General features: G+C 36.8%; 1 protein-coding gene across 2 annotated transcripts in view; it reads right to left on the bottom strand.

The window, feature by feature from the left end:
• Positions 1–2,320: 2,320 nt before the first annotated feature.
• atg5 (autophagy related 5) overlaps positions 2,321–25,755 on the bottom strand; it is a 37,475-nt gene continuing 14,040 nt past the window's right edge. For both annotated transcript variants that reach the window (XM_062980233.1, XM_062980237.1), the window contains exons 4-8: positions 23,359–23,437; positions 21,888–22,050; positions 13,299–13,393; positions 9,305–9,422; positions 2,321–4,849 (exon numbers count right to left, since the gene is read on the bottom strand). In XM_062980233.1, coding sequence (XP_062836303.1) covers positions 4,713–4,849; positions 9,305–9,422; positions 13,299–13,393; positions 21,888–22,050; positions 23,359–23,437 — 592 coding nt within the window. In that variant the 3' untranslated portion in view covers positions 2,321–4,712. The remainder of the gene's footprint in view (positions 4,850–9,304; positions 9,423–13,298; positions 13,394–21,887; positions 22,051–23,358; positions 23,438–25,755) is intronic.

Genomic DNA, 25,755 nt, shown 5'->3' with positions numbered 1-25,755 from the left:
CCTTTCTTTTTTGAACTCAAACGGAGTGAAGAACACAGCTTGCAGCTAGGGTGATTTTTCTCCCTGTAAACAAAGGTTGAGGAAGCTCAGGGACCAAATCCCTCATGGAGCTCCATTTTCAAATTTGGTACCACGATGAGGCAAATATGCCCTCTCTTGGAACAGTGAACAATTGCATATTGGTTACATTTCTTTCCTTTACCTTGATCCTAGATTTTAACACATACACACGGTGCTGTGGTTCTGCTAGTGCCCATGCCTCCTTCTGCCTATTTATGCCAAGTATTCTGAAATCAGGCCTCTGTTGGAAAGGGTTTCTATTATGTCCTGCTTGTCTTAGTGTAAAAAAAAAACAATACCATAACTCTTGAATACTCATTTATCTTTAAAAATTAAAACATTGTGGGCTCTTTCCCCTTGACTTTTGATTGCTCTGGGAGGTGGTGAGCACTTAACACCACATCCTGCAAAGAAAGTAGCAGTTTATTTCCTTGGCCCAAGCAACTCATCTGGTGAAAAGACACACAGGGAACTTACTTTTATTAGCAGTATATATAAACCTGACTTCTGGCTTCTCCTGGAGACTTGTCTTAAGTTTGTTCTTAATTCCCTATGAGTGAAGTGTTCTTGGCAGTTATTTCTGGTGCTTGTTCTGATGCAAAGGAAACAGAGTGGATTTCTAGAATACAGGGCAGTTTTGATCAACTGACAATAACTTTGTTGGATAGCCATCATCTATCTAAATAACCAACGCTTAGCTCATTATGAGAAGGATTCAGTTAAAGGCATGGTAGTCAGATATGGTTCTCCAGATATTTCTTGTGTATGACCTTCAGGAACCCTAGACACTTGGCAAAAGGATTAAGAGAGCAGCCATTTAAAACACCTGGAGGGTGCATAGCTGCCTGCCTGATTTGAGGTTTAAGTACTTTGACACTTTAATATTTTCCAGAGTAAAAGATTCTAGGGTACACTCATGATTATCCCAACATTTCAAAATTAACACAACCAAACTCTACAGCAATACTAAGAACACTCTACGGCAAACTGTTCATGTGAAAGCTTCCAAGATACCAGGAAATGCTGCCACTTTTCATGTATTTTCAAATTTACAGAGTGAACTTGTTATAATTGTAGTTCTTGGAAAAGTGAGGCTGTGTCTATGGTCAGCTCCACATAAGTGAGCGTGTATGGGCAGGAAACTCAGCAGGAACACAACTTTCTCTTTGTCAGTTGACCTTAAAGATTTTAATTTTAAAGAATCCAAGAAGATTCACATAGGCTAGTCGGCTACATGGCCTCCTTTCAAGTCTCATAGCCTTTGGGCATATATTCCACCAAAACTTTCATTCAAAAATGTAATAAGTTTGACCTTTTCTTGGTGGAGATCTAGATTTGAACGTTTATGTTCTTATATTTTTCATAAGGTGGCAGTTTGTTGTGGGATTGCATTAAATTTGCTCATTACTCATACAAATTATGCACCCCTCACTGTAGAACATATACAACATAAAACCCACAAGCAACTGCATGTCGAACTATGTATATACCGTTAAAGATTTAGTCCTGACAAACCAAACTATTTTTTAGTCAGTGAATCTCCCTTCAGGGATGTCATCTCCAAGGATAACAGCCCACTTCTTTCTTCTGAATCTTGTCCATTGCAATATTTACACTATGGCCTTGATGAGACTGCCAATAAATACCAGGTGCTATAACCTCTATTTCAGATGAAGGAACTGGCAAAATCAGCTCTAAGTATTCCTTGCCTAAGAAAATCCTATGAAATCCCTGTTGTCTCCATAAGGCAACACACTCTCACTCACTCGGAAACTAGTCAATGGAGGGAGGAATTGTTTTGACAGTTTTGATCTGTTCTACCAGCTTGAAGGCTTCTGGTCTGTTTTGAATTTGGTCTTTCTGCAGTTGGTGAGGAGCTGTTGCTACCAGGGAGAGATGCTCTCCAGTACAGACAGAATCAGCATGGACAATAAAACATCAGACTACAATATATTTAATTAATGGTAGGATAAACATGAAACCTATTCTTCAAAGTCAGCTTACCAGCTTAAGTTGTTTATGAGACAGATGCAAGCCATCATTTTACAAAATGAATCACTTTGTCAACTTTTCCTTAATAACAAGTATATAACTGTGCTAAATTAAAAATTTCAGTTCTCTATGTATGAGAGAGACCTGTGTATGATGGAAAAAGCATATTGGTCTGAACTTTACAGAAGAAATAGTGAATATCAATTTTCTTACTTCTTTTATGAATATGTAGTACCATGACATAGCCATAAAAAGGGAAACGATTGCATATTTTCAGCATTTCCTTTATTTACAATGGAAAGGCAACTGCCATTATTTTGTGGACAAATTCTTTGCAGTCAGTGAGCAAACAAAATCAGAAAAATAATTTGCAGTTGATTTCAGGTTGATTGAAGTCAGTTTGAAGTTAAGTTTCAGACAAACCATGGTCATCTTAAGACGTTACTATAAAACAAGAGTTCTGAGCAAATATAAAAGAAGCAAATAGCTCATAACAACACTTTGTTAATTGTATGTTTAGAAGTCTAAACTATGGTTTCATTTATAAGGGATGGTTAGTCATGGTTTACTGAATTTATTTGACTCAGTAGCGTATTTATTTGCCTTTCTAGTATTACCTTATCTAAATTCAATTTCTATGAAAGACAGCTTGAGTTTGGGGAATAAGCACTGGCCATGGAATCATACTTTGAAAGGCACAAGGGACTGGAATGGGGACAGAAAATTGATTGCCCTTCCTCTTGGGTGTCTCCAAATCTATCTGAAGAGTAAAGGGGTCCTAGAGAGCAGGTCTCTGGGGAAGCAAGCATGTCTCATATAACATTGGATGCCATTCTGTATTTAATACAAAAGCAGTAAACAATATTCATACCATTAACTATTGTCGACCCTCCACATCTGCAGGTTTCATTTTTGCAGAATTTGATTATTCACAAATTTTAATGATATGATCTCTCCAGGTTCTTTAGTGTGACTCTATGGTAAACTTTCACCCAAAGTTGCCCATAGGGTCAAACTAGAGAGCCTAGGGATTTCGAGAACAGTGTTCTGTGCCACAAGGAGAGGTGGGTAAGCAATAAAATAATAATTATTATTATTAGTATTATTATCATCATCATCATCTTGGGTTAAATAGTAGTTTTATTTGCAGAACTTTTGCGCCTCTAACCCCATTGAAAGAGGACGTACTGTATTCTCTTCAATTATTAGAATGGTTATAGTTGTGAGAATCAGTCTATCATGAAAGGGTTCAATTGCCTAATATATCACATCTCTACAGAATCAAGATCAAGTCCTTTTATCAGCACTGTAAAAGTGAAACTTGGAACAAAACACTATATTCTTAAATGCATATAGGGTTTAATATGTAAAGGGAAACAATATTGATACAAACCATCAGCTGTTTTAAGTTCAAGGGAAATTTTACACAATTAGGAACTGCTAAAGGCCCTGGGTAAAAGAAAAGGAATATTTAAAGATAGTTACGGGGCAGGACGCAACAGGCAAGCAAGTTGTGTGAATATTGTATTTTTGACATTCAGATTATGAAACACTATTTCTTATTCCTTCTTGTGTATTAATATGATGGGTAAGGTAAGCATTGCTGATAACTTTGTAATGATTCCTATAAATATGGGTCTTCTTGATCTATACATTTCTGAAATAATGCTTCTGGAAAACAGTGGCTGGACCTCTGAACTTCATTGCCAATTGCCTTCCTTTATTTCTTTAAAAACTGTGGACAACGTATGTAAAGGCTTTAGCATCCATCTTGCAATCAGACTGAATAATTCTAGATGCTTGAACCTGTGCGAATATATTTCAGGGTTGTTAGAAGGAAAAAGCGTGTTCCAATAAAACGCATCCCATCGTATGGGCTCCACCCCACATCTCACAAGGAGACCTCTGATGAAATGGAGCATCTCCTTAATGTCCCCCTAAATCTTCCAGAGCAGGTGGATGGGAAATCCACTCCATGAGCAGAGTCTGTTTGACTGGAACACGGCATATGCAATTCTGAGTATAATTAATGACTGTGAATTATGCATTGAGCCCAAATTTATGATTCTGATGTTTTATTAACATCATTAAAACTTATGTTTAGGGATTTATTTAGAAATAGAAAATAGTCTGTTAAATACAAAAGTTGCTGTGATCATTATATTAAAATTTACATTCCTAGTATAAAATATAAGATACAATTTGCATATGAAATCCTGAATGATTTCATTTTATAAAGAGTTTCAACCATTTATTATTAACAGAACTTGTGTATCAAGTTTGCTATAATAAAGGAGTATTTTAACTCTAAAGACAAGTAATTGCAACTTTAGAAAATATTCCTGTTTATTGATTAATAAGAAATACAAAGTGGCACATACTTCCACTCAGCGTCCATGCTCTCAGCTTCGTATTTTAACTAGATGACAAGACTGGCAGCAGCCTTCTAAGTTTCTCATGTCATATTTGAAGTTAATGAGAGCAGTGGGAAAACATGGCTGAAACAAAGTGTGGCCAGCCCAACTGCTCTTATCCCATGAAGGATCTTTCTTCCTGTTTGGCTTGCAGTGGTGAAGACTTCTGGTCAGGTTGCCCTCACCGAGCAAACTCACATTGTTGTTTTAATTTATGTCTGACCAAAATATGTACAAACTGACACTTCAATCTGCAGGTTGTGGAATAATACTGATGTGAAGAAAGTTATCAGGATAACTCATATGTTCACTTAGCCACTGTACAGGCGTCTCCAACATTGGCTCTATCCCATGAATCATCACCTGAGTTTTCTTTTCACCATCTAATTGTAAAAAAAGAGAAAGAACAGAAACTAAGAAACATTCACATATTAAAACACATTTAAAATGTGAGGCATATGGTTTCATTTCATGCTAAAATTCTGCAGAATTATTGGTGTGATTATCATCTTATTACTGCGTATTTTAACTGAATAAATAGCCAGAAACCCTGTCAACAACAAAGTTCAAGTTAAAAAGTTTTGGATTCAACTGAATTAAAGCATAGTATTCTTAGAAAAATGGACAAATGAATAATCACAAAATCATTTTTCACTCACTCTCTTTTGTATCACTAGTGCAGTTTGCTGTGAATGGATTTAATTTCTAAGTACCGTATGCTGTTACTGAGTATCCAATTAATAGTAAATTAAAAGATAACTTGAAACAAAAGATCTTAACACCAGTCTGAGTAGAATTACAACATTATTTGATTTTCCAAACTGACAAAATGTCAGTAACTCATGACTAACCGAAATCTTACTGATTTTACTGGTCTAATCTAGGTATGAGTTAGCCAGTGTGGTGTAGGTGTTTAACTCAAATCACCCCTTGGCTATGGAAATCCACTAGGTGGCATTGGGGGAGGTCACATACTCTCAGCCTTAGAGGGAGATAAACACAACCCTCCTCTGGCAAATCATGTCTGGAAAAGCACATGATATTTTGCTTTAGGGTTGTCATAAATTGAGAAGTATGAAGTCTGGATCCAACTCACTGCATTGCCAGGAGGAGATATGTAAAAATACTAAATAATTATGTACTAAATAATATCCCAAGAAGGATATTACACATGTTGAGAGGTGGGTTTACAGCAGGCATGGGCAAACCTCAGCCCTCCACGTGTTTTGGACTTCAACTTCCACAATTCCTAACAGCCTACTGGTTGTTAGGAATTGTGGGAGTTGAAGTCCAAAACACCTGGAGGGCTGAAGTTTGCCCATGCCTGGTTTACAGTATACATGCAAGAGCTAAATGGCTAGAAATCCAACTATTAACACAACATTGTTCAGTTACAGTTCCTTGGACTACATCTAAGTCATCATTGCATTCAAGCAGTTGATCACTATGCATTCACTTCTCTTGCTTCAAGAATTACAACAAAATCATTTGCCATCACTATACAAATAACATTTTGTTCCAAATCTCCTAATAACTATGCAAGTAAGTGTGTATAGAAGTACAGGATCTGGGATCAGATGGTACTCTATGGTACACCATACAACATGGCTGCCAGGGTAATGGGGCACAGTCTCCCAGTACTACTTTCTGGAATAATCTCTGCAGAAATCAATGCAGCGACTGTGGAACAGTGCCCCAACTTCTAATTCACAGATGTGAGCTATAAACTACTGAGAGAAGGGCCTCTCCCGGTGGTTTTAGGGTCAGGGCCGGTTCAAACAAGAGGATAACAGTTTTCCAGACAGACTAGACCTGAGCCATCTAGGGTTTTATGAATCATAACCAACACTTTCAATTGTGCCCAGAAAAAAAGGCAACAGAGCTGTTTTAACAAGAGCATAGTATGGTCTCTATAACCTGCAGCTCTTTAAACCAGCTGAAGGTTTTGAGCACTGTTCAAAGTATACTGCATTACCATAGTCCAAATGGGATAAAACTATTCTAAGGCACCTGCCACTGTGGCCAATGTCTCAAGGCTAGGCACAGTTGGTGCACAAGCTTTAAATGTTCAAAAGCGGTCCTGGCCATCACAGATACTTTGTACAGGAAAATGTCCATACTGTCAACCTGCAATCCTCAGGGGGCATGTATTCAGCAAAAGCTGAATTCCTATTCCCAGATTTGCCTTTAGGCTGACCTGCGGCACCTCTGTCTTGTCTGGATTAAGTTTCAATTTGTTAGCCCTCATCTAGTCCATTATAGATGACAACCAAAGCTGACCTAAACAGAAATGGGTCAAATGAAATGGGTCAAAATAATTACTGCCTTCCAGGAACATCAGCAACTACTTAGCCAGTATCTTCCCAATCATCTTGGGCAAAAAGACTAGTTGTAAGACCCACAGATGCAATACTATTTCTGTGAAAATGTGGTAGATACACTATATCATGTTGAAATGCATCTATTATTGCCTGGATACCTGTCATCAATCCTCCCAGTGAATTCATCTTTGATTTTTAAAAAATCTGATATACTGTATCCTGTTTTTTTTAGCTCTGTGACTGTAACAAGATGGTTTTAATTGTGATTTACGTTGTTTTGATTATCTATTACATTTTTAAAAGCTCTTTGTATTAGCTTTCTAAGGTGAAAATATTTTGAAAAGCCACACACATTTGTGTATGTGTACAGTACAGAAATAATCAACAATTTCCCACTGTTAACATTAGAGACACCAAAAAGTTCAACCACTTGCTCATTTTCTCTGCTTGATGGACTTACTGAGAATATGTAGTAATAACTAGAATGCAAGTTATTTAATTAGTAATACCCTGCCAAGCTACTTCACCTTCTTCTCAGAATTTCTTTATATCATATGTTTATATCGAAGCTCTAGACATAGACCTCTTTCAGATGACTACGATATTTTGTAATTTTCAAATGCTAGCTGTATTTATTTTCTACAGCATAAAAGACAGGAAAGGGGGGAGAGGAGGAAAGAGAATGTGGGAGCACCTTTAAGGCAAACTGGGTTGTCTTTTTTATTCTATGCTATTAGAAATACTGAGCAGTGCTTCCAGTAAGTAAACAATTCATTTTAGACAGTTATTTTTGCAAGCACTCAAAACACATATCCATAGAACAATTTTGTAAGGTATATAAAAATTATCTGCACATTACAAAGAGCAAGCTGTTGCTGGTAGCAAGTTAGATTTTAACAAAATTATGGTTTAACCCTAATAAATAAACTACACAACTCAATAGAATTCCTGAGCTCAAGAAGTAAAAGCAAAATATAGTAAAGGAAAATATATTAGACTGCTGCATTGTGCAAGAGACGTGTAGATGCTGGAAAGTTTAAGAACTGGAAGTGGTAACTGCTTTGCATTCTGACTTTTAATTATTTGTAATGGGTAGAAAGCTTGACAGAAATATGAAGCTATGGATAATTCCGACTGATTTTTTTTCTACTTCTTTGTGGAATAGTAAAAAGCTGGCTAATTGAATCCAAGCTGTGAGGAACTATCAGCTTAGTGCCTGTGCTGCATACAGCATACTAAAGGATTTCTGCTTCAGCCATGGTGGTAACAGTCAGTGGGGTCAGGTCAAACAGGGTTAACCTGAGTCAGAATATAGCTAGCCAAAAAGAATACATCAAACACTGACTTAAAAGGGCAATTAATCTTAGGCAGAAAATGCTTCCTGGGGAATGAGATCTCAATCTTAAGAGCACCCTACATGATGTAGCAGTAAAAAAGTACATATACAAGCTAAGATAGCTTTTATCCCATGATCACAAACAGAAAGGGAATGCTGTTTATAAAAGAGAAAAGTCTCTAATACTTAAATGTCTTCAGTGCTAGCACTCCATGTGAAATAAAATTATAAAGCTTCAGCACCACAAGTTATTTCTGCTGTACACTGGAATAATTTTTTTAAAAATTTAAATTTTTAATTTGGGAATCCAAGACAGGCAGGAATTTGGGAAAGATTAAAAAAGTGGCAATATGGAAGCTGCCACTGAGTCCATTTCAGATTGTGAGCTGTTTCACAGACATGTCGAATAATGTAAATAAATTTCCAATCACGTTTTCTATATAGAGAAAATAAGTGCAGATTCTGCTTATCAGAGCAAATACACTACACAGCTGTAGAGAAGATCCTCATTCTTCTCCCTAGTTCAAGGTTATCAGGAAGACTGGAGCTTTTCATTTTAGTACTAGGCTCTCAATATGTACCAGTCACTCAAAATCTCAAGATGCTGAAATGGCCAGATTAAACAGCCTACTGGGGTTTTAATTTCTCACACAAACTAAGCCATCAGTATAACAGTCTGGTGTGGCAAAAGACTCCTTCTCTTGCTTGTGGCAGAGAGAAATACCCCAGCTTTCCAGCTTCTTCTTGCTAAAGTACTTACAGTAATTTATTAGTAACTCCCTTTTATGAAACCATTCCTGTGGTTTTATCTATATGTTCAATATGTCAAATATATTTCCATTACTATAAAATCCAATTTCTATACATATTTGAATTCTGAAAATATAATAGCTTGTATCTCAGCTCTCCCTCCCTCCCTCCCTCCCTCCCTCCCTCCCTCTCTTCCACAGAAGAGCTTTTAATCTAACTGAGACTTCTGCAGCAGAAAATGGAGAGGGTATTTTTGGCAAATACCTGAGCAGTCTCCCCACCCATTAGGAGAATTCTTCAAAACTGAAGAGCAGATACTTGGAGCAAAGGAAATAGGTGAAAATCTCTTCCTTGTCTTTTCCAAATGAGAACATGCCTCAAGGAAAATTCTACTCATGGGCATATTTTTAACATGGATTTTCATCAAATACCTTCTGGATTGATAGCAGCAGGACAAACATCTTTGAGGAGATCACCCAGCGTATGTGGCTGCCCATCTGCAGCAACGGGACGAAACAACTTCTGTATAAAAGGCCGCTCACTTGTTGCCTAAAAATAACATATTAACTGTAATGTACCTGGATCAAGCCTTTATACACAATCATCTCACAACATGATAGGCAAAATAAACACAAAAATTGAATAATTCCACAAACAAATTGGCTCAGTAGGTTCCAATAATGTACAAAATTCAGCCACTTGGCAACTGGATTTGTTATAGAAAAGGAAACTTTCATCACAAGGTTTTGGTATCAGTTTGACCTCAATCCAATATCCACTCAGCACAGCATAAATATTGGCATGTGGGCCTAAGCAATGCTGAGCCATATCTCATACTGTAGTTTCCTTGCACAGTTATTCCACACTCCAGAGTAAGCTGACAGGATCAAAGTGTGTGTGTGAATGTGAGTGTGAGTGAGTGCTGCACAGGAAGGAAAGGAATACCAACCTCTGCAGCACGTGAAAAAGACACCCACATACATGTGTAAAGACTTACACAAATAGATATCCCTCTGTTTGGTACTTTACAGACAGAATTTAAGAGATATGGAGAAACTGAACTTTGAAGCTCAAACATGATCAACATGAAAAAGGGAAATACAGAGAATGAAAAGAAGAAAAAACTTCAGTTTTAAGGAGTCACCCACTTTTAAGCATATGCTAGTCTGCCAGGGATATAACCATTCCTTATAAACTTGTACCATCAAATACTTCAGATCAAAAGCAATCAAGAGATATGCGTTTGTTTGAAGTTTCCCAACCCAAAAAACCTTAACCTACTCTGAAGAATTATATCAGATCTAGAATACAAAACTGGGAGAAACGTAGTCGTTGAACACAGTAGAATTTTATCAGCGTACATACATAATTAGCTAATAGCTTTTTTCCATAGCTGTCAAATAAATATGCTAAGCCTTGAAAATTAAAACATTGGCTTACACATACTGCTTAAAATTCAGTTAGCTAAACAGTTTATACAGGATGTTATCATAACATAAAAACACAAAACCCACAAATTATAATTCTTGACAAGGAAAACCAACAGACTTATGAGCCTTTACATCTACATAAAAGAACGGTTTTCCCAGCTGTAGTTAAGCCACTGCAGATTACCTTACATGTTAAACCCACATTATAACCATCTTATGTTTTCCACATGTACTTCGGCAGTCTAAAAAAATATAGCTACTTCTGTGTTGTTTCCGTTCATGTATCAGTAAAGTTAGTCAGTTAAAATTTCATCTGTTTTCTTTGGAATATCTGATAGGAATGGCATTTCAAGATTAGTTTAAAATCTGTCTCCAAGCTTTCAGCATGAATAGATTAATTTCTTGAATTGTAAATCCACCAAATGCTTTTTAAAAGTAATGAAATAATCCTTGAATGTTTATTCTTCATTTAACCAAATCCCAGGATGTGTATTTTTTTTAAAATGAAAGATAGTTTCACTTTCTCATTTCATATCTGATACTTTAATCAAAGAAAGTGAACCTGTGCCCTTCACATGCTGCTTGTTCTGCAGGGAATTCCCACAGTTACTACCTCTCTGTATTTCTAGTATGAGACAGATAAACCAGGCCTTGAAAATGTCTTATTTATTTCTGTTTCTTTGGAAGAAGACACACACAAGGCCTTGCTAACAACTATCCTCATCTGTCACAGTAATAAGTACAGGCCTGCTATACTCAGCCTCAAACATCCCATTATAGAGCTGAGAAGCTTGGCTAAACAAAGTAACAAGATGGAGAACTCGGTCTACAACTTCCTAGATCAGCCAGGTCATTATTACAGGACAGTGATGCTTATAAAACAGTAAGGAAAATTGAAAACAAAAATGGGAAAAAATAAAACTTAAAGGGTCTGTTGATGCCCTCTTCTCCCTCTCAATAAGCAGACTATCAAAAGTGATGAGTGCAAGCATTGTAAGATTTATTCAAATGTTTTCCTGTCAACTACAATGATTGTTAACAGGCTGATCATTCAGTTTTATAAGCAGTTTTGTCAAGCTAAATGTTTACTTAACTGAACTTAATATACCAAATTATAAAATAGTTAATTCAGGCAAGACTCTGTATCTGAATGAGCGTTACTATAAACTGAGATATAGGAAAAACCACTTCAAATGCCTCACGAGTCTATCATAGTCTGCAGCATCTCAGCCAATACAATCAGATGCTACACCTGACGCAACCCTTCTTCTTAGTAACAATAACCCAGAAAGACAATAATTTAATCAAGATAAAGGAAATTTACCTACATACAAAGTCAAGTCAACTTCTGAAAACAATATATATAGCTATTCTGCTAGTTTCTGTCTTATCTTCTAATACTTCTACAATCAACACAAGTTCACTCTCCAACTGCAAGATTCATGGTGATGCCACATGGTCTTTAGGACCACTCCTAGTCTTATCCTTCACAAATATGTTCAATTCCCTTTAAAGCAATCTATAATAGTGGGAGTAAACACATTTTGAGGCAGCAGTTTCAGTTTAACTATGTACATGTGCATCTTTAGTATATGCAATATACTACTATGGAGCTCAATTCTGAAATTAATCCAAGTTCATATAATTTGTAAAAACTTAACCACATATAACTATTTCAATGTTTTATATAATGTATACCTCTTTGTAATGTTAAGGGACTTTGAAGCACTGTTGTTTGTTGAAAGCTAATAATTACATAGTCTTTAAGGAATCTGAAACAAATACACATGTAAGCACACCCATAACGGAAACCTCTGGTTGTCATGGTCTGTTATTTAGCAAAATGTTATCATTATGTCTAAAACAGTATCAAAGTAACATCAGTGCTACTTAACCTAAATAATATGAATGCTTCAGACTGTGGTTGAATTAAGGGAAGCCATTACTATTACACACACATCTGGAATGAAGTTAGACTTATTTATTTTTATATAGTAAGCTTTATTACTACTTTGTCTAGACAATAACACTGAAAAGATTTTGGTCACAAATAGTTTAAGGGCAATTTGCCTAATCATATGTGGGCAACAACCCATGTCTTCCTCACATCCTTTCATTTGGCAGGATATGTTGCAAGGGGTAAATGTAACTTTCCTATCTCCTACATGATTAAGAGCAACATTACTTCAAGAAATATAAATTAATTATCACAATTGTTTAGACTGAATTTCCTGCACAGACATCTACAAATCTTTAATTCCTTTTCCAGGATACCACCCAAAAATTGACTATTGTACTTTCATAGTTACTTATATTCTTACCATAAGGTTTAATAGAAACAAGAATGGCTACACTAGTTATAGAAAACTGCAGCAGCTTTGGCACAGAAGAGCACAGAACTTGCAAATAAGTGAACATCATTCAGATCTGTTTACTCTCCTGAAGAGCAAAGTGACTACTGGCACAGGAAGAATTCTCCTGATATAACTTCACTTACATTAGGTACCGTATTAACTTCTATATTAATACATGGTTAAATAATATATAAAGCAACTATGAACAGCAGTTCAAAGTAGAGCATCAGGATATACTAAGAAATAGTTTTAGATAGCATACCTCTCTATAAGTGGGAATTATTGGTAACAAGGTTTGGGCCTAATTTTATGAAAGGAAAACTTCCTATACCCTCAGGAATAAACAACGCAAATGCATATGCCACCATCTTTCCTAAAGTTGTGGTTAATACCATATGTGCCTTTATTTTACCTATAGCAATAGATATCAACATACATAACAATTCCACCACATGTGCCCAGAGGTGTGGGAGACCTTTCTAATTAAAAGAAATTACTAGTACTAGTTCTAATAGGCTGTTGCCTTTTCCTTGGTATTTAGCAATATAAAGCAGTTGTACAGAAAAAAAATATCTTTATCTTGTCTCACAGGTCAAAATTAGATACAGTAAGCAGCTTCTCTGCTTCCCATCTTCTCTTACCTGGTATATTCTAAATGGGATGTAGCGAAATCCATTTTCTTCTGGAGGGTATTCCATGAGTTTCCGGTTTATGGCCCAAAACTGGTCAAACTTGTCTGGAAAAAAATTAAATAAACACTGTATGCAGTGCTCCAAAATTGTATTACTCAAATTAATAAACTTCCTGAAAATTTAAATTGGGTTTAAGAAGACTGGAGTTAAGTGTTTCAGTCACAGCTCTGTTTTAAACACCTTCACGTGTGTATAATTATAAAATAAGGCATTAAGAACCCTTCAACTAGTAAAGAAAAAAATGTAACAATAAATTGAAAAATACTAAATTGGAAGGAAAATTAAAAGGTCTAGGCAAAAATAGACTATTTTAATGTATTGCTAAAATGAAAACAATGTACAGGCAGTCCCTGAGTTACAAACATTCGACTTACAAATGTCTCATAGTTAAGAACAGTGCTGAGACAACAGGAAGTGAGCAAAGTCTACCCTTTAGAAGGGAAATCTACTCCTGGAAGAGTTATCATGGGGAAAAAGGGTCTCTAACTGAAGCTTTATCACCAATTCTTGTTTCCACAACAACTCAAATTTTCCAAAATCCAATTATCACAGGGACAGAAAGTGAGGTGAAATCTTCTGAACAGACAGCAAAACAAACACAGCAGGGGTGTTAACCCTTCCCCATGCTAGCCAAAACTAAAATAGATATTGGCTGGAGTTACACTTAAAAAATGTACCTCTTCCAACTTACATAAACATTCAGCTTAAGTACAAACCTACAGAACCTACAGAACCTATTCCTGGACCATCTTAACAGCATCCACCCAAACATCCAATTCACCATGGAAAAAGAAAAGGAAGGAAAACTGCCATTTCTAGATGTTCTGGTCATCCGCAAACCCAATCAACAATTGGGCCACACAGTTTACAGAAAACCTACACACACAGATAGATACCTTCATAAAAACTCCAACCATCACCCAAGTCAAAAAAGGAGCACAATCAAAGCCCTGACAGACCGTGCACAAAGAATCTGCGAACCTCACCTCCTCCAAGGTGAACTCAACCACCTAAACTGGGCTCTACAGGCCAATGGATACTCCACCACAGACATCAGAAGAGCTGTAAGGCCAAGAACAAGCCATGAGAGTCAAGACAAAGATCCACCCAGAGGAAAGGTGTTCTTACCATACATCAAGGGAACTACTGACCGCATAGGGAAGCTGATGAAGAAGCACAACCTACAAACTATCTACAGACCCACGAAGAAAATCCAACAAATGCTACGGTCAGCGAAGGACAAGAGGGATCCTCTCTCTTCTGCAGGAGTCTACCGGATACCATGCAGCTGTGGACAAGTCTACATAGGGACCACCAAACGCAGCGCCCAAACAAGAGTCAAAGAACATGAAAGGCACTGCAGACTAATTCAACCAGAGAAATCAGCCATAGCAGAGCATTTGATGAACCAGCCTGGACACAGAATACTATTTGAGAACACAAAAATGCTGGACCATTCTAACAACTATCATGTCAGACTACACAGAGAAGCCATTGAAATCCACAAGCATGTGGACAACTTCAACAGAAAGGAAGAAACCATGAAAATGAACAAAATCTGGCTACCAGTATTAAAAAACTCAAAAATCAGAACAGTAAATAAAAAGCAATACTCTGAAAACAGAGGATTTCCAGACATGAATCAACCAAGGGCAGTTAACGACTCTAAACAAAGGATGCCCCAGAGGCAGGAAGAAGACAGCAGATAAGCTTTTCAATGCTAATTAAAGTGATTAACTACACAACATTCACACTGACCTCTCTCACCCTAGACTTTCCACAGATATATATTAACCTCTTTGCTTAGTTTTCTCCATACCTCACAACCTCTGAGGATGCCTGCCATAGAACATGGCCACACAGCCCGAAAGACATACAACAACCCTGAGAACCTATCTTGTTTGTAATTTGGGAACTGCCTGCAATACTAAGAGAAAACATCTCTTTTGGGAAGGCGTTTCAAAGTTGGCAGGTCATTACAGAGAAAGCCTTCAATTTCTTTTATTTATTATATATGGATCCTTGTATATGGAAAGAAGATCACATTGAGCTTTTTTCTGCATGTTTTTTTCTGTATCCCATACACTATGCTGGACATGTGTTTTTTATAGTGTGTGTATATGTATTAGTAAGTGCCTGCTGAATTTAATGGAGTTAACGTATAGCTAGACATGGTTCCTTCCTGAAATACAGCTTACAATACCTTAGAATCCAAGTTCAAATAGGATCTATTGTCTTGAGGCTATTTAGGCCCTGTTCTTTACAACAGAGTTTCTCAAACTGTGCTCTTCCAGATGTTTTGGCCTGTCAAGCTGACTGGGATTTCTGGGAGCTGAAGTCCAAAACACCTGAAGGAGCACAGTTCGTGAAATACTGCTTTATAGCATACACTTATGAAGACCTCAATTCACTCTTGCACTGGCTTCTCCTCTCTCCAGTAGCCCCCAGCACAAATTGGAATTGGGCTCTGGAACAGGTTTTTGCGGTATATGGGAAAAAGAAGCAGCCATGGCAATGGAGACTAGTCCCCTGCTAGTTATGTAGATGGAAGCTATTTCACCCATGTATTTACACTGTTGAACTTCAAGGGTGTTTCCACAAGTGAATGCAATGCGATGGTAGAGTTCTATTAATACAAAATAAATGATTGTCAAATATTATCAAAGCCTAAGTGCAGCATTCCACTGATAAAATTAGCAGAATCTCTGTCTTCTCCAGCAGCATGATTTTTGCCTTCTTAAAACAATTTGGGGGGTTTCTGCAGATCTCTAGAACTGTTCTGGAGGCTGAATTAGGAAAAGGGGTGGTCACGTCCTCCCAATACAGTTGGAATGAACTGCTCCACCAGACTGCTCCTACTCAATGCCAGAAGTGGCTTGTTATTTGAGTAATTTCATTTGATGCATTACATTTTCTACAAGCAATATACCAGACTTTACAATAGGAGTGTTTTGAAATAATACACCTTGCTGTAAATTGAAATTTGGGGCGGTGACAGCCGACAGGAAGCTCTGGCGTGGACTGATCCATGAGGTCACGAAGAGTCGGAAGCGACTGAACGAATAAACAACAACAAAATTTGAAATAGTTAACCATGCTTTCTTTTTATGCAATAGATCATTTGTTTTCATTAAATATATTTAGCAGTGTTAGATTAGGATCTACAGAAACAGATTTTTATGCAGTTCTTCTAGAGAACACTCTGAAAGGAAGGCTCCAATGTTAAGATGCATAAGTAAACCTGGGAGTCAGATTCAGAAAGAAAAAGATAAATAAAATTAAAGTTCCCAAACACATGGCTTACACATTTCTTGAGGTCTGTTCTCTGTGCATTAGACAACAAAGATGTCCCCACTCACACTGAGGTATGAAAACAATGTGTGACTGACTCAGTTACTACTGGTGGAATGAATCATGTCTACTGACCTTTTTTTGCAGCACATGAAAGTTACATGGGTATTCTTGGTGACTACACAAATAAAGTTAGGCCAGATTTTTTTTTCAAATCCACTAACTAATGTTTTTTATCTGATGTGACCTTCCCATCAGATTTCTGCAATACATGTAGCATATTCAAATGTATTTATCACCTCATAACTTGTTGCTCTGCCTCAAAATACGAAATGATAACATAAGAGTTATCAGTTGGTTAAATAGTGAGGAGTTTTTTATCCCCATATGAGCCTATCTAGTAGCTGAGATAACTGAGGCTCTCCTTTAAGACCAAAGCCAGAGCAGAGCAAACAGGTAGCAATCAACGTTTATAGCAGGGGTCTCCAAACTAAGGCCTGGTGATTTACCCAGCCCCCACCCTAAACTTAAGACAGGGCTGCCCAAAGTCTGAAATGACTAGAAGGCAAACAACAACAATCCTAATTAATTTGACTATCTCATCAGCCAAAAGTAGGCCCAAACTTTACTTACCAGTATTCCTATTGAAATACTGGTAATTAAATGTTGGTTAAAATTGTTCTTCATTTTAAATATTGTATTCTTTCATTGGTTTTTTTTTTTGCACTACAAATAAGATATGTGCAGCGTGCATAATAATTTGTTCATTTTCCCCCCAAACTATACAGCCCTAACAGTTTGAGGTACCGTGAACCATCACTCTGCTTAGAAAGTTTGAGGACCCCTGGTTTATAGCCTTTTAGAACCAACACTGTTACCAGCTGACCTTCTGCCATTTTACTGTCACTCTGCCACCCGTAAAGTTGTATTTTACAATACAAGTTTTATACCTGCTATCTGTTCTGACATTTTAGTTTTGTCTATATATGTATTACTGTACTATTGTTTAATTACACTGTTTAAATGCCACTCTGGGGAAAGCTTTTGAAGAGCAACAAATGATTCCTTAAAGCAAAGAAAAAATTAAATATTTAAATTACATAATAAAACAAATATTGGGCATAATAGAAGCAACAACTGACTGCCACAGAAAACAGCCACAGAACAACCTGGATGACATCTGGCTAATCATTCATTTTCAACATAGTGACCCTAACAAGATTTTGCAAACAAAAGGGTATAGGAAGAAAACATTTGTAGTAGTTGCAATCTCTGGAAGGAAGGTGGGATTAAATAACTTGTAATGAATGCTCCAGCAAGGATAAACTATGGTTTTAAAATAATGAAAACACATATTGTTGGTCCTCTGTATCCATGGGTTCCACATTCACAGATTCAACTAACTGCAGATCAAAAATAATGCCCCCCAGAAAGTTCAAAAACAGAAACTCTGAATTTTATGTAGGCTGAGCCCTATACGGAATCCCTGATGTAGCCTCCACTATTTCACAAGACTCTATTCAGCATTTGTTATATGCAACTATAGGAAGTTTTTGCATATAACCTACTGTCAGGACCCAGGCTGCGGAGCACCAATAACCATGCGCAGAGACCAGAATCTATCTAATATCTTTATTAAAGGAATATATAAAGTCAATAAAAACAAGTGTAGAATATAGTTCAGAAGTAGACCTTTCAGGAAAGGTCAAATATAGTCCAGGAAATCAATATCCAATATGAGATATTAGAGTCCAAAGTTATAATCCAACAACCGAAACACACACGTTGCCGAGCAAGGTGTGGGGAAATAACAGGGTCCTTTAGTCCAATGGAGCTTGACAACAAGGCTGGAAAACAAACTAGATTCTTGGCAAACAAGACTTGATTCGAGGCAACAAGAAGCAAGAAGCAAGAACTGGGTCCGTGGCGAGGTCCGGGGAATAAGGCAGGCTTGGAACAAGAACAAGGTCCTGGAAACAAGGAACAGGAGTAGCGTAGTCCACACACGATCTCACTCCCGAAGCTGACGAATTGACTCCGCAAGGATCTCCTTGCGGGTAAACACCTATATAGGATCTTGTTTTCCCGCCAAGGAACACTTTCCCTGGGGAACAAGAAGTGAAACCCATACTGTGTCCAGATGCATGACTCCTTAAGATTTCCCAAGGGAAACAGGCTTAATCAGCTAATTTTCTGGCAGCGATTCTGGCGCTTCGGCGATTCGCCTCCCTAGCGCCTCTATCTCGATTATAATTATCCTTACGAGAGAACGGAGGAGAATTCTGCCCAAGGCTTGTTTGGCTGACTTCTGGAAGGCAAACATCCTGCAGGTGCAAGGGCTCCAATTCTGGCTGAAACGGTGGGAAACCCAAGTTTTCCTCTTCGTCTGCCACAATAGTACTAGGAAGGGGACTACATGGCCCATGAGACATCACACCTACATACATCCTCTTTCCATTTTATGGAAGGGACTTAAGCATCTATAGATTTTGGCATCCATGTTCAGTATCATCCACCATTGATATCAAAAGACAACTGTATTTTGTTCAGTGTTTTTTGTTTGTTTGTTCTAATTTACCATTTACCAAAAACTATTTGTGACATTTGAAATTTTCCTTTTTGAGTTTTTCATACCTCATCTATAAGGATTGTACAATGGCATTTCCCAATGATCTAAAAAAGTTATATATAATATTTCTGAGAAAGAATACTACTAGGAACTGTTTTACTACATCCCTTTCTATATCAAAAGCAGCAATTATATCAGTTGCTCTTTTCAGACAACAATACAGCCAGGGAAGAATATTTGGAAGTATTGCATGAACAAGGCTGTAGATCACTAGTGCTCAGGCAGGTTTTGCATTTAGAGTTCCCCTAAATCCAAGCTGACTTGGTGGCAATTAGCAACAAAATAACAAAATGTGGAAGTGGGACAGGTATAGAGACTGACATTTAACACACTCAGTCACTGTAAACTAGAAGATGGATATAACATTTGAGGAGAAAAAAGGTCACTCGAACGAGTATAAGCACTTAATTCTATTCTTACTACAGTACTACGTTTCTTCCAGCTCAACTGTTTCTTCCAGCTCAACTAAGATCTAGTAACAATGCCAAGGCCTATGCATTAATGGTAAACCAGATAGTGGTTTGTTGATTGGAATGAATAGTTCAATTGAAAGACAACTGCAACTCCATGTCAATTTCCTTTCATATTTATCTATGACTCCTCAGTTCACAATAAGCCAAATATAACCAAGAGACGTGCTTACATGCTGGATGCAATCTTAAACAAATAGGGAGAGCAGGAACCCACATGTAAAGAACTAGGGTGAACTATCTTTTATGAAGAGCATTTAAAGAGGCAACACTCAAATAAAGGCCTCTTGGGTTAGGAACCTGTGATCAACAGGTATATGGCAACAACTGCTGTTTTAAGGTTCGAGTTCTTTAGCTGAAAAAATGTCTATATATTAGCTCAAAACCAGAAGAACTCATAATTTGTTGAGTTACAAGAAAGACAACCTTTTTCCAACTGAAAGCCTTGTTTAGCCTTCTTAGAATTAAGCTCATAAGAAACAAATGTTACTGTACTTGTATAGCTGCATGTTCTTAAACAAAGACACTACATTTCAAAAGTCGCATCTACTCAATGATACTAACAGAAGCTTGACTATATTAAACTGGAAATTAAACCAAAATTGTTATGGGAGGGAAGACAAACACATTACGTTTCATAGAAAAAGGAATGTGCAGATGTATCACTAACTATGAAGCAGTTATCACAACTGCTACTTTCTTTTCTTTTTTGTGGTCATAAATTTTGTTTCAGAGAGAGGTTTAAAATCATCTAATCTATAATGAAAGCCATACTGAAAGCCATACTGAAAGACAGAACATGTATTTTAAAAAGTTTTCTTGGTTTCATATGTTTTTTCTTATTTCTCTTTTACTAAGGACTCAGATATAAAATTAGCATTTGAAAGCTTTCAAAACATTATCTGTTGGGTTCCACAGGTGCAGTTTCCAGTGACACACACTGAAACCTATACAACCAACATTTCTGGGCAAACGCATATCTTGGATTACCACATTCTCCCAAAAAAGGCAAAATACCTCCTGCTTCAAAACCCGACAAGTAAATATTTCATAATCTGATTCAAAAACATAAAGAGTGAAACACACTTGGAAGTTCATCAAGTAATTCTTAATGCACTTACTCTGAAAGTTCTCCCTTCTTTGATCAAATACCTTACTTTATTATTTATTATCTATCAAAGTAGCACTCTTAGCACTTTGGCCTAGATTCTTTGAACCTTATTCATGATTTTAACATTTTATCTTGTATGTGGTTTTTATGACTTGTTTTTATGGTTTGATTATTGGTTTTATTGGTTTCTTGTTTTTATTGTTCTATTCGGGCTTGGCCCCATGTAAGCTGCCCCGAGTCCCTTCGGGGAGATGCGGCGGGGTATAAGGATAAAATTATTATTATTATTATTATTATTATTATTATTATTATTATTATTATTATTAAATCAAAAAAAAATCTCCATCTCTGTGTGACTTCTAAAGGAATAGGATCAAATGGGAAAGTAGGCAAGAAATGTCTTAAAAGACGCACATAATCCTCTAGTCTAGTGTTTAATATGCTTCGGAAAAATGTGAAGACATGTTTAAACTCTATACATTCCAGCAGAATGAAAACCATTAGGAATTTCTCTAATCATGCAGCTCTACTGATGTCCTTAAAGGAAGGTTTTTTTCTCCATCTTAACTAAATATCCATTTATCTCCACTGCCATTAGAAGTTTACATTTCTTTCTTTATTCCTTTCATGAAAAAGGCCACACATCTGAACATTTTAATAAAGAAGGGGTGTAGTGTGCCAATATCTATACTGTAAGACATAGAAATAATTAATTTTCTCCCATATAATTGAAATTATGGATTATGTTAACATTCAAAATACAGCACAGAAAATTTTGCTATAAAAGAAAAGTAGTATCCTATTCATTGCTAATAAATAGGTGTGAAACCTGTAACTCATAGGTCTAGTCTTATCCACATGGCCTCCCTTTCCAGCCATTCAAAATTTTCCCATGGGCTCTATCTGTTCCTTACATGATCTTAGCTCAATCTACTCTATACATTTGAGTAATGATCAGCACCACCAGTTTGTACTTCTGAGTGAGCAACATCACCAGTTTCAATGATTCAATAACTTCACTTAGGGAATACACTTACCATTTTGTAATCCCATCCAAAGTTGCTTATGATCCTTTTTTTGCATTTCATTGATTACTTGACTCTTATGTTTCAAGGCATCTGCTTCTTTTATACAAGCCATGAAATGAGCTTCAATTACATCCTTAGAAGGACAATGTAGAAGATCTTTTTCAGGAAAATTCTAGAAGTACAAAAATATTATCAAAAATACAGTCAATATAATTTCTACTTTAGACTCTGTGTTTCTGAGACAAATGAAGTTTACAGCAATAAGCAATGCCAGCCTCATAGTGTGATGTCCATGTGTATAATAAAACCTATTTTGTTGCAACTAAAAGTGCTTTATTCTAAAGAAGACGGGACATTCCAGTTGCTACTACAGGTGAACGGTAAGCAACAAAACACCCTGTTTCCTTACAGTACATTCTCAAGATCAGGATACAGTAAACAGAAATACAAGTTTCCCTGTGGCCTTCTTGCACAAGGCAGAAAGGGAATGCAAGTGGCACAGAGTCACAAAACACAAGCTGCAAGGGAGACTGGTTTCTGAGGCCCCCTCTATACAACTACATAAAATCCACATTGAATTGGATTATATGGCAATGTCGACTCAGATAACTCAGTTAAAAGCAGATATTGTGGATTATCTGTCTTGATATTCTGGGGGCCATTTCAGACAGGCCCTATATCCCAGGATCTGATCTCAGGTTTTCTGCTTTAAACTGGATTATATGAGTCCGCACTGCCAGATAATCTGGGATAAACAAAAAAACAGGGATCAGATCCTGGGATATAGGGCTTGTCTGGAAGGGCCCTAAGTTATATGGCTGTGTGGAAGGACCCTGAGTTATCAGAGTTAGACGTTTTTAGGATAGGCCTTTCAGAAACTGTCTTCATATTTCCAGTTTTACCTGGCAATGTATGAACAAGCACTTTTAAAATAAATCTTAACTAATTCTGCAAATGAACTAATTTCATTATACGAATGAAAGCAGTCATGCACATTTTGACAAAAATGTATATTTATAAAAACATTAATATGCTCTCTTCCAAGGCAATCTACAGTAATTAAACAGCTGTTACAATTCAAAGTAGAACACACACTCTCCTGATAAACTCCCAATGCTTTCTCTTGTCCCCTTTGTTGACTGAATTGCAAAACCATAATTATGAAAGCTGTTTCTATTTTTAAAGATTTGAATTATAAAAAAGAGAGAAGCTGTCAACAAGAGGGGAACCATATCACCCATGAATTCCATGTAGCTTGTAGGTCCCTAGTTCCTGGGGTATTTTTTTATCTTGTAAACACTATCCTGGGAGCTGTTCTGCATCCTCTTAGCAAAGAAACCACAATCTCCAGGTTTAAAAACTGATTGGAAATTATCTTTGATTAATCAAAATCTCACTTTCCATTTATGTAGACAGCCAATGATCAGAAGGTGCTGAAAATGGCTGCCCATGCCTTGTTCTATCCCTGTTATAAACATACCTTAAAGTGTACAGTAATGTTCCATGGAAGGGCTGTATTTGATGCATGAAGATCAAAAAGCAAACCAATGGGGTGATGCCTAGAAAACAGGCAGAAGATACAACAGTAAACACTTCAGATTCAAGACAAAAATTAAGCTCTTAATAAAGACATGGTGCTGTATTCAAATTCATCACCAAAGTAATGATCATTCTACATGAACATGTCATACTCTAAAGCTGCAAACTGTTTGTGTACAAATTGTAATTATGATTTCGGAAACAAAACCAAATAGGAACCTAGCTGATTTAAAGTCAACTTGTTTCCTTAACAATCTGAATCTCTCAAAATGTGTTGGCTCTAACAGCAATCATTCCTGATAACTGGACATGCTACCTGAGACTCATGAAAAGTCTAGGACTCTAGTTGGTAGAAACAGCCTGAAATTATAGGGTTAGAACTAAACATTAGAACTTAATAAAAATATATGTTGATCAAAAGTGAACTGAAACCTTCCTAGAGCCCATGCTGGAGAAGGAGCAGGGCACAAATAGAAAGCCCGTAGCTTGGGAATGCAACAGAGCAACATCATGTCTGGATATAAACTCTGTTTAAACAATCACATGGAATGACACTCTTGTTCCCAGATGCTTTAAATATACATCTTCTAAAGAAAAACCACAATTCTGAACTTATACGACTTTATGATTCAGCCAGCACAGGATATTGCTAAATATATTCTGAATAAAACCTTACTGAAATGGTCCTGTAAATTAACTTTACAAGAACATTTTGATATGGTGTACCCTAAATTCACCTTGGAATAATTTCCAAACAAGAAAACCAGTGTTTACATGGTATAGAAGAAATCAGGCAGGAATAAAAAAAAAACAGAAATAAAAACTAACATGAAAGTGGTTTCACATTTTACTAGAAAACTTTGCTAACCACAAGACCAGGCCTACTGCTACAATTCCAATTTTATCCCATCTAAAAAAAAGCAAAGATAACTGCAGGTATATCTTATCTCTTTGAGAACCAAATCAGGCAAAGTCAGCTTATGGTTCCTGGCTACTTCAGCCCTCAAAGGATAGTACAGTGAGTTTAATTTGTTCTGTGACCAAGCTCGTAACTCAAAAAACTCTCATCTGTAAGCAAATTTTCCCAATGAAATGCTATTACAGTAGAGTCTCACTTATCCAAGCCTCGCTGATCCAAGCTTCTGGATTATCCAAGCCATTTTTGTAGTCAATGCTTTCAATATATCATATTTTGGTGCTAAATTCGTAAATACAGTAATGATAACATAACATTACTGCTTATTGAACTACTTTTTCTGTCAAATTTGTTGTATAACATGATGTTTTGGTGCTTAATTTGTAAAATCATAACCTAATTTGATGTTCAATAGGCTGTTCCTTAATCCCTCCTTATTATCCAAGATATTCGATATCCAAGCTTCTGCCGGCCCGTTTAGCTTGGATAAGTGAGACTCTACTGTAATCCGTTCTGGGCCCCCACCCAAGCCCCATTTTTTGTTATGTGTTTTTAAATAAGAAAATTTACTTTATAAATAACAAATAATGTATAAGTGCATTTCACATGGAACAATAAAGCAAGATCAACTTGAAAATGGTAGAAACACCAAATTGTGGCAAGGAAACATATTTGTGGCAACAAAATGTGTGTTGGCCAGTGTAACAGCAAAGCAAAACTTGCACATTCACATGAAACAATAAAAAATAAAGATAAACTTTAAATATTAAATATTTATTTAAATATTAAATAAATAAATAAACTTTGAAACAGTAGAAGCACAAAGTTGTGCCACAGTGGTAGAAGCATAAAGTTGTGGGCAAGGAAGCACAAAGTGAAGAGGCAGAAATATCATTTTCTTCATACTGTACTAATTCCAGCCTCCCACTCTCTCTCCTTCTCTCTTCATGAAGCCAAGCATACCAGGAATAAAAACCACACAAAATCTACTAACCCAAAGTTCCTCAAAGAAGACAAGAGCAGAGCAGACAGCAATCTCCCAAAGCGGACAAGAGAACGAGGCACAGAGGCTGCTTCCTCAAAGGCCTAAAGCCATGTACTCTCGTGCTAGTGCTCCCTCTGGCACTAGCTCTTAACTCAAAAATGCTACTCTTAAGTCAAAGTGAAACCCAGGCCAAGCAACAGCCCTTAACTCAAAATGCTGTTTTAGGTAGAGCTTCCACTGTATGTGAGATAGACTGAGACCAGGAGAAAACTATGAAACACACTTCACACCCATTGTGACATTTCCAATTTGGCTCTTATAACAGGCAAAAATAATTTTATATGGAATGAAGAGGCAACTTGCTGTTGACTAGCTGGCAGGCCTATGGACTAAAGTATTTTTGACAAACTAATCAGATAGTTATGACATCATACTTA

The sequence above is a fragment of the Anolis carolinensis genome, chromosome 1 (genome assembly GCF_035594765.1).
Source record: "Anolis carolinensis isolate JA03-04 chromosome 1, rAnoCar3.1.pri, whole genome shotgun sequence".
Taxonomy (NCBI): Eukaryota; Metazoa; Chordata; class Lepidosauria; order Squamata; family Dactyloidae; genus Anolis; species Anolis carolinensis.
This window is presented reverse-complemented; position numbering and strand designations above follow the sequence as displayed.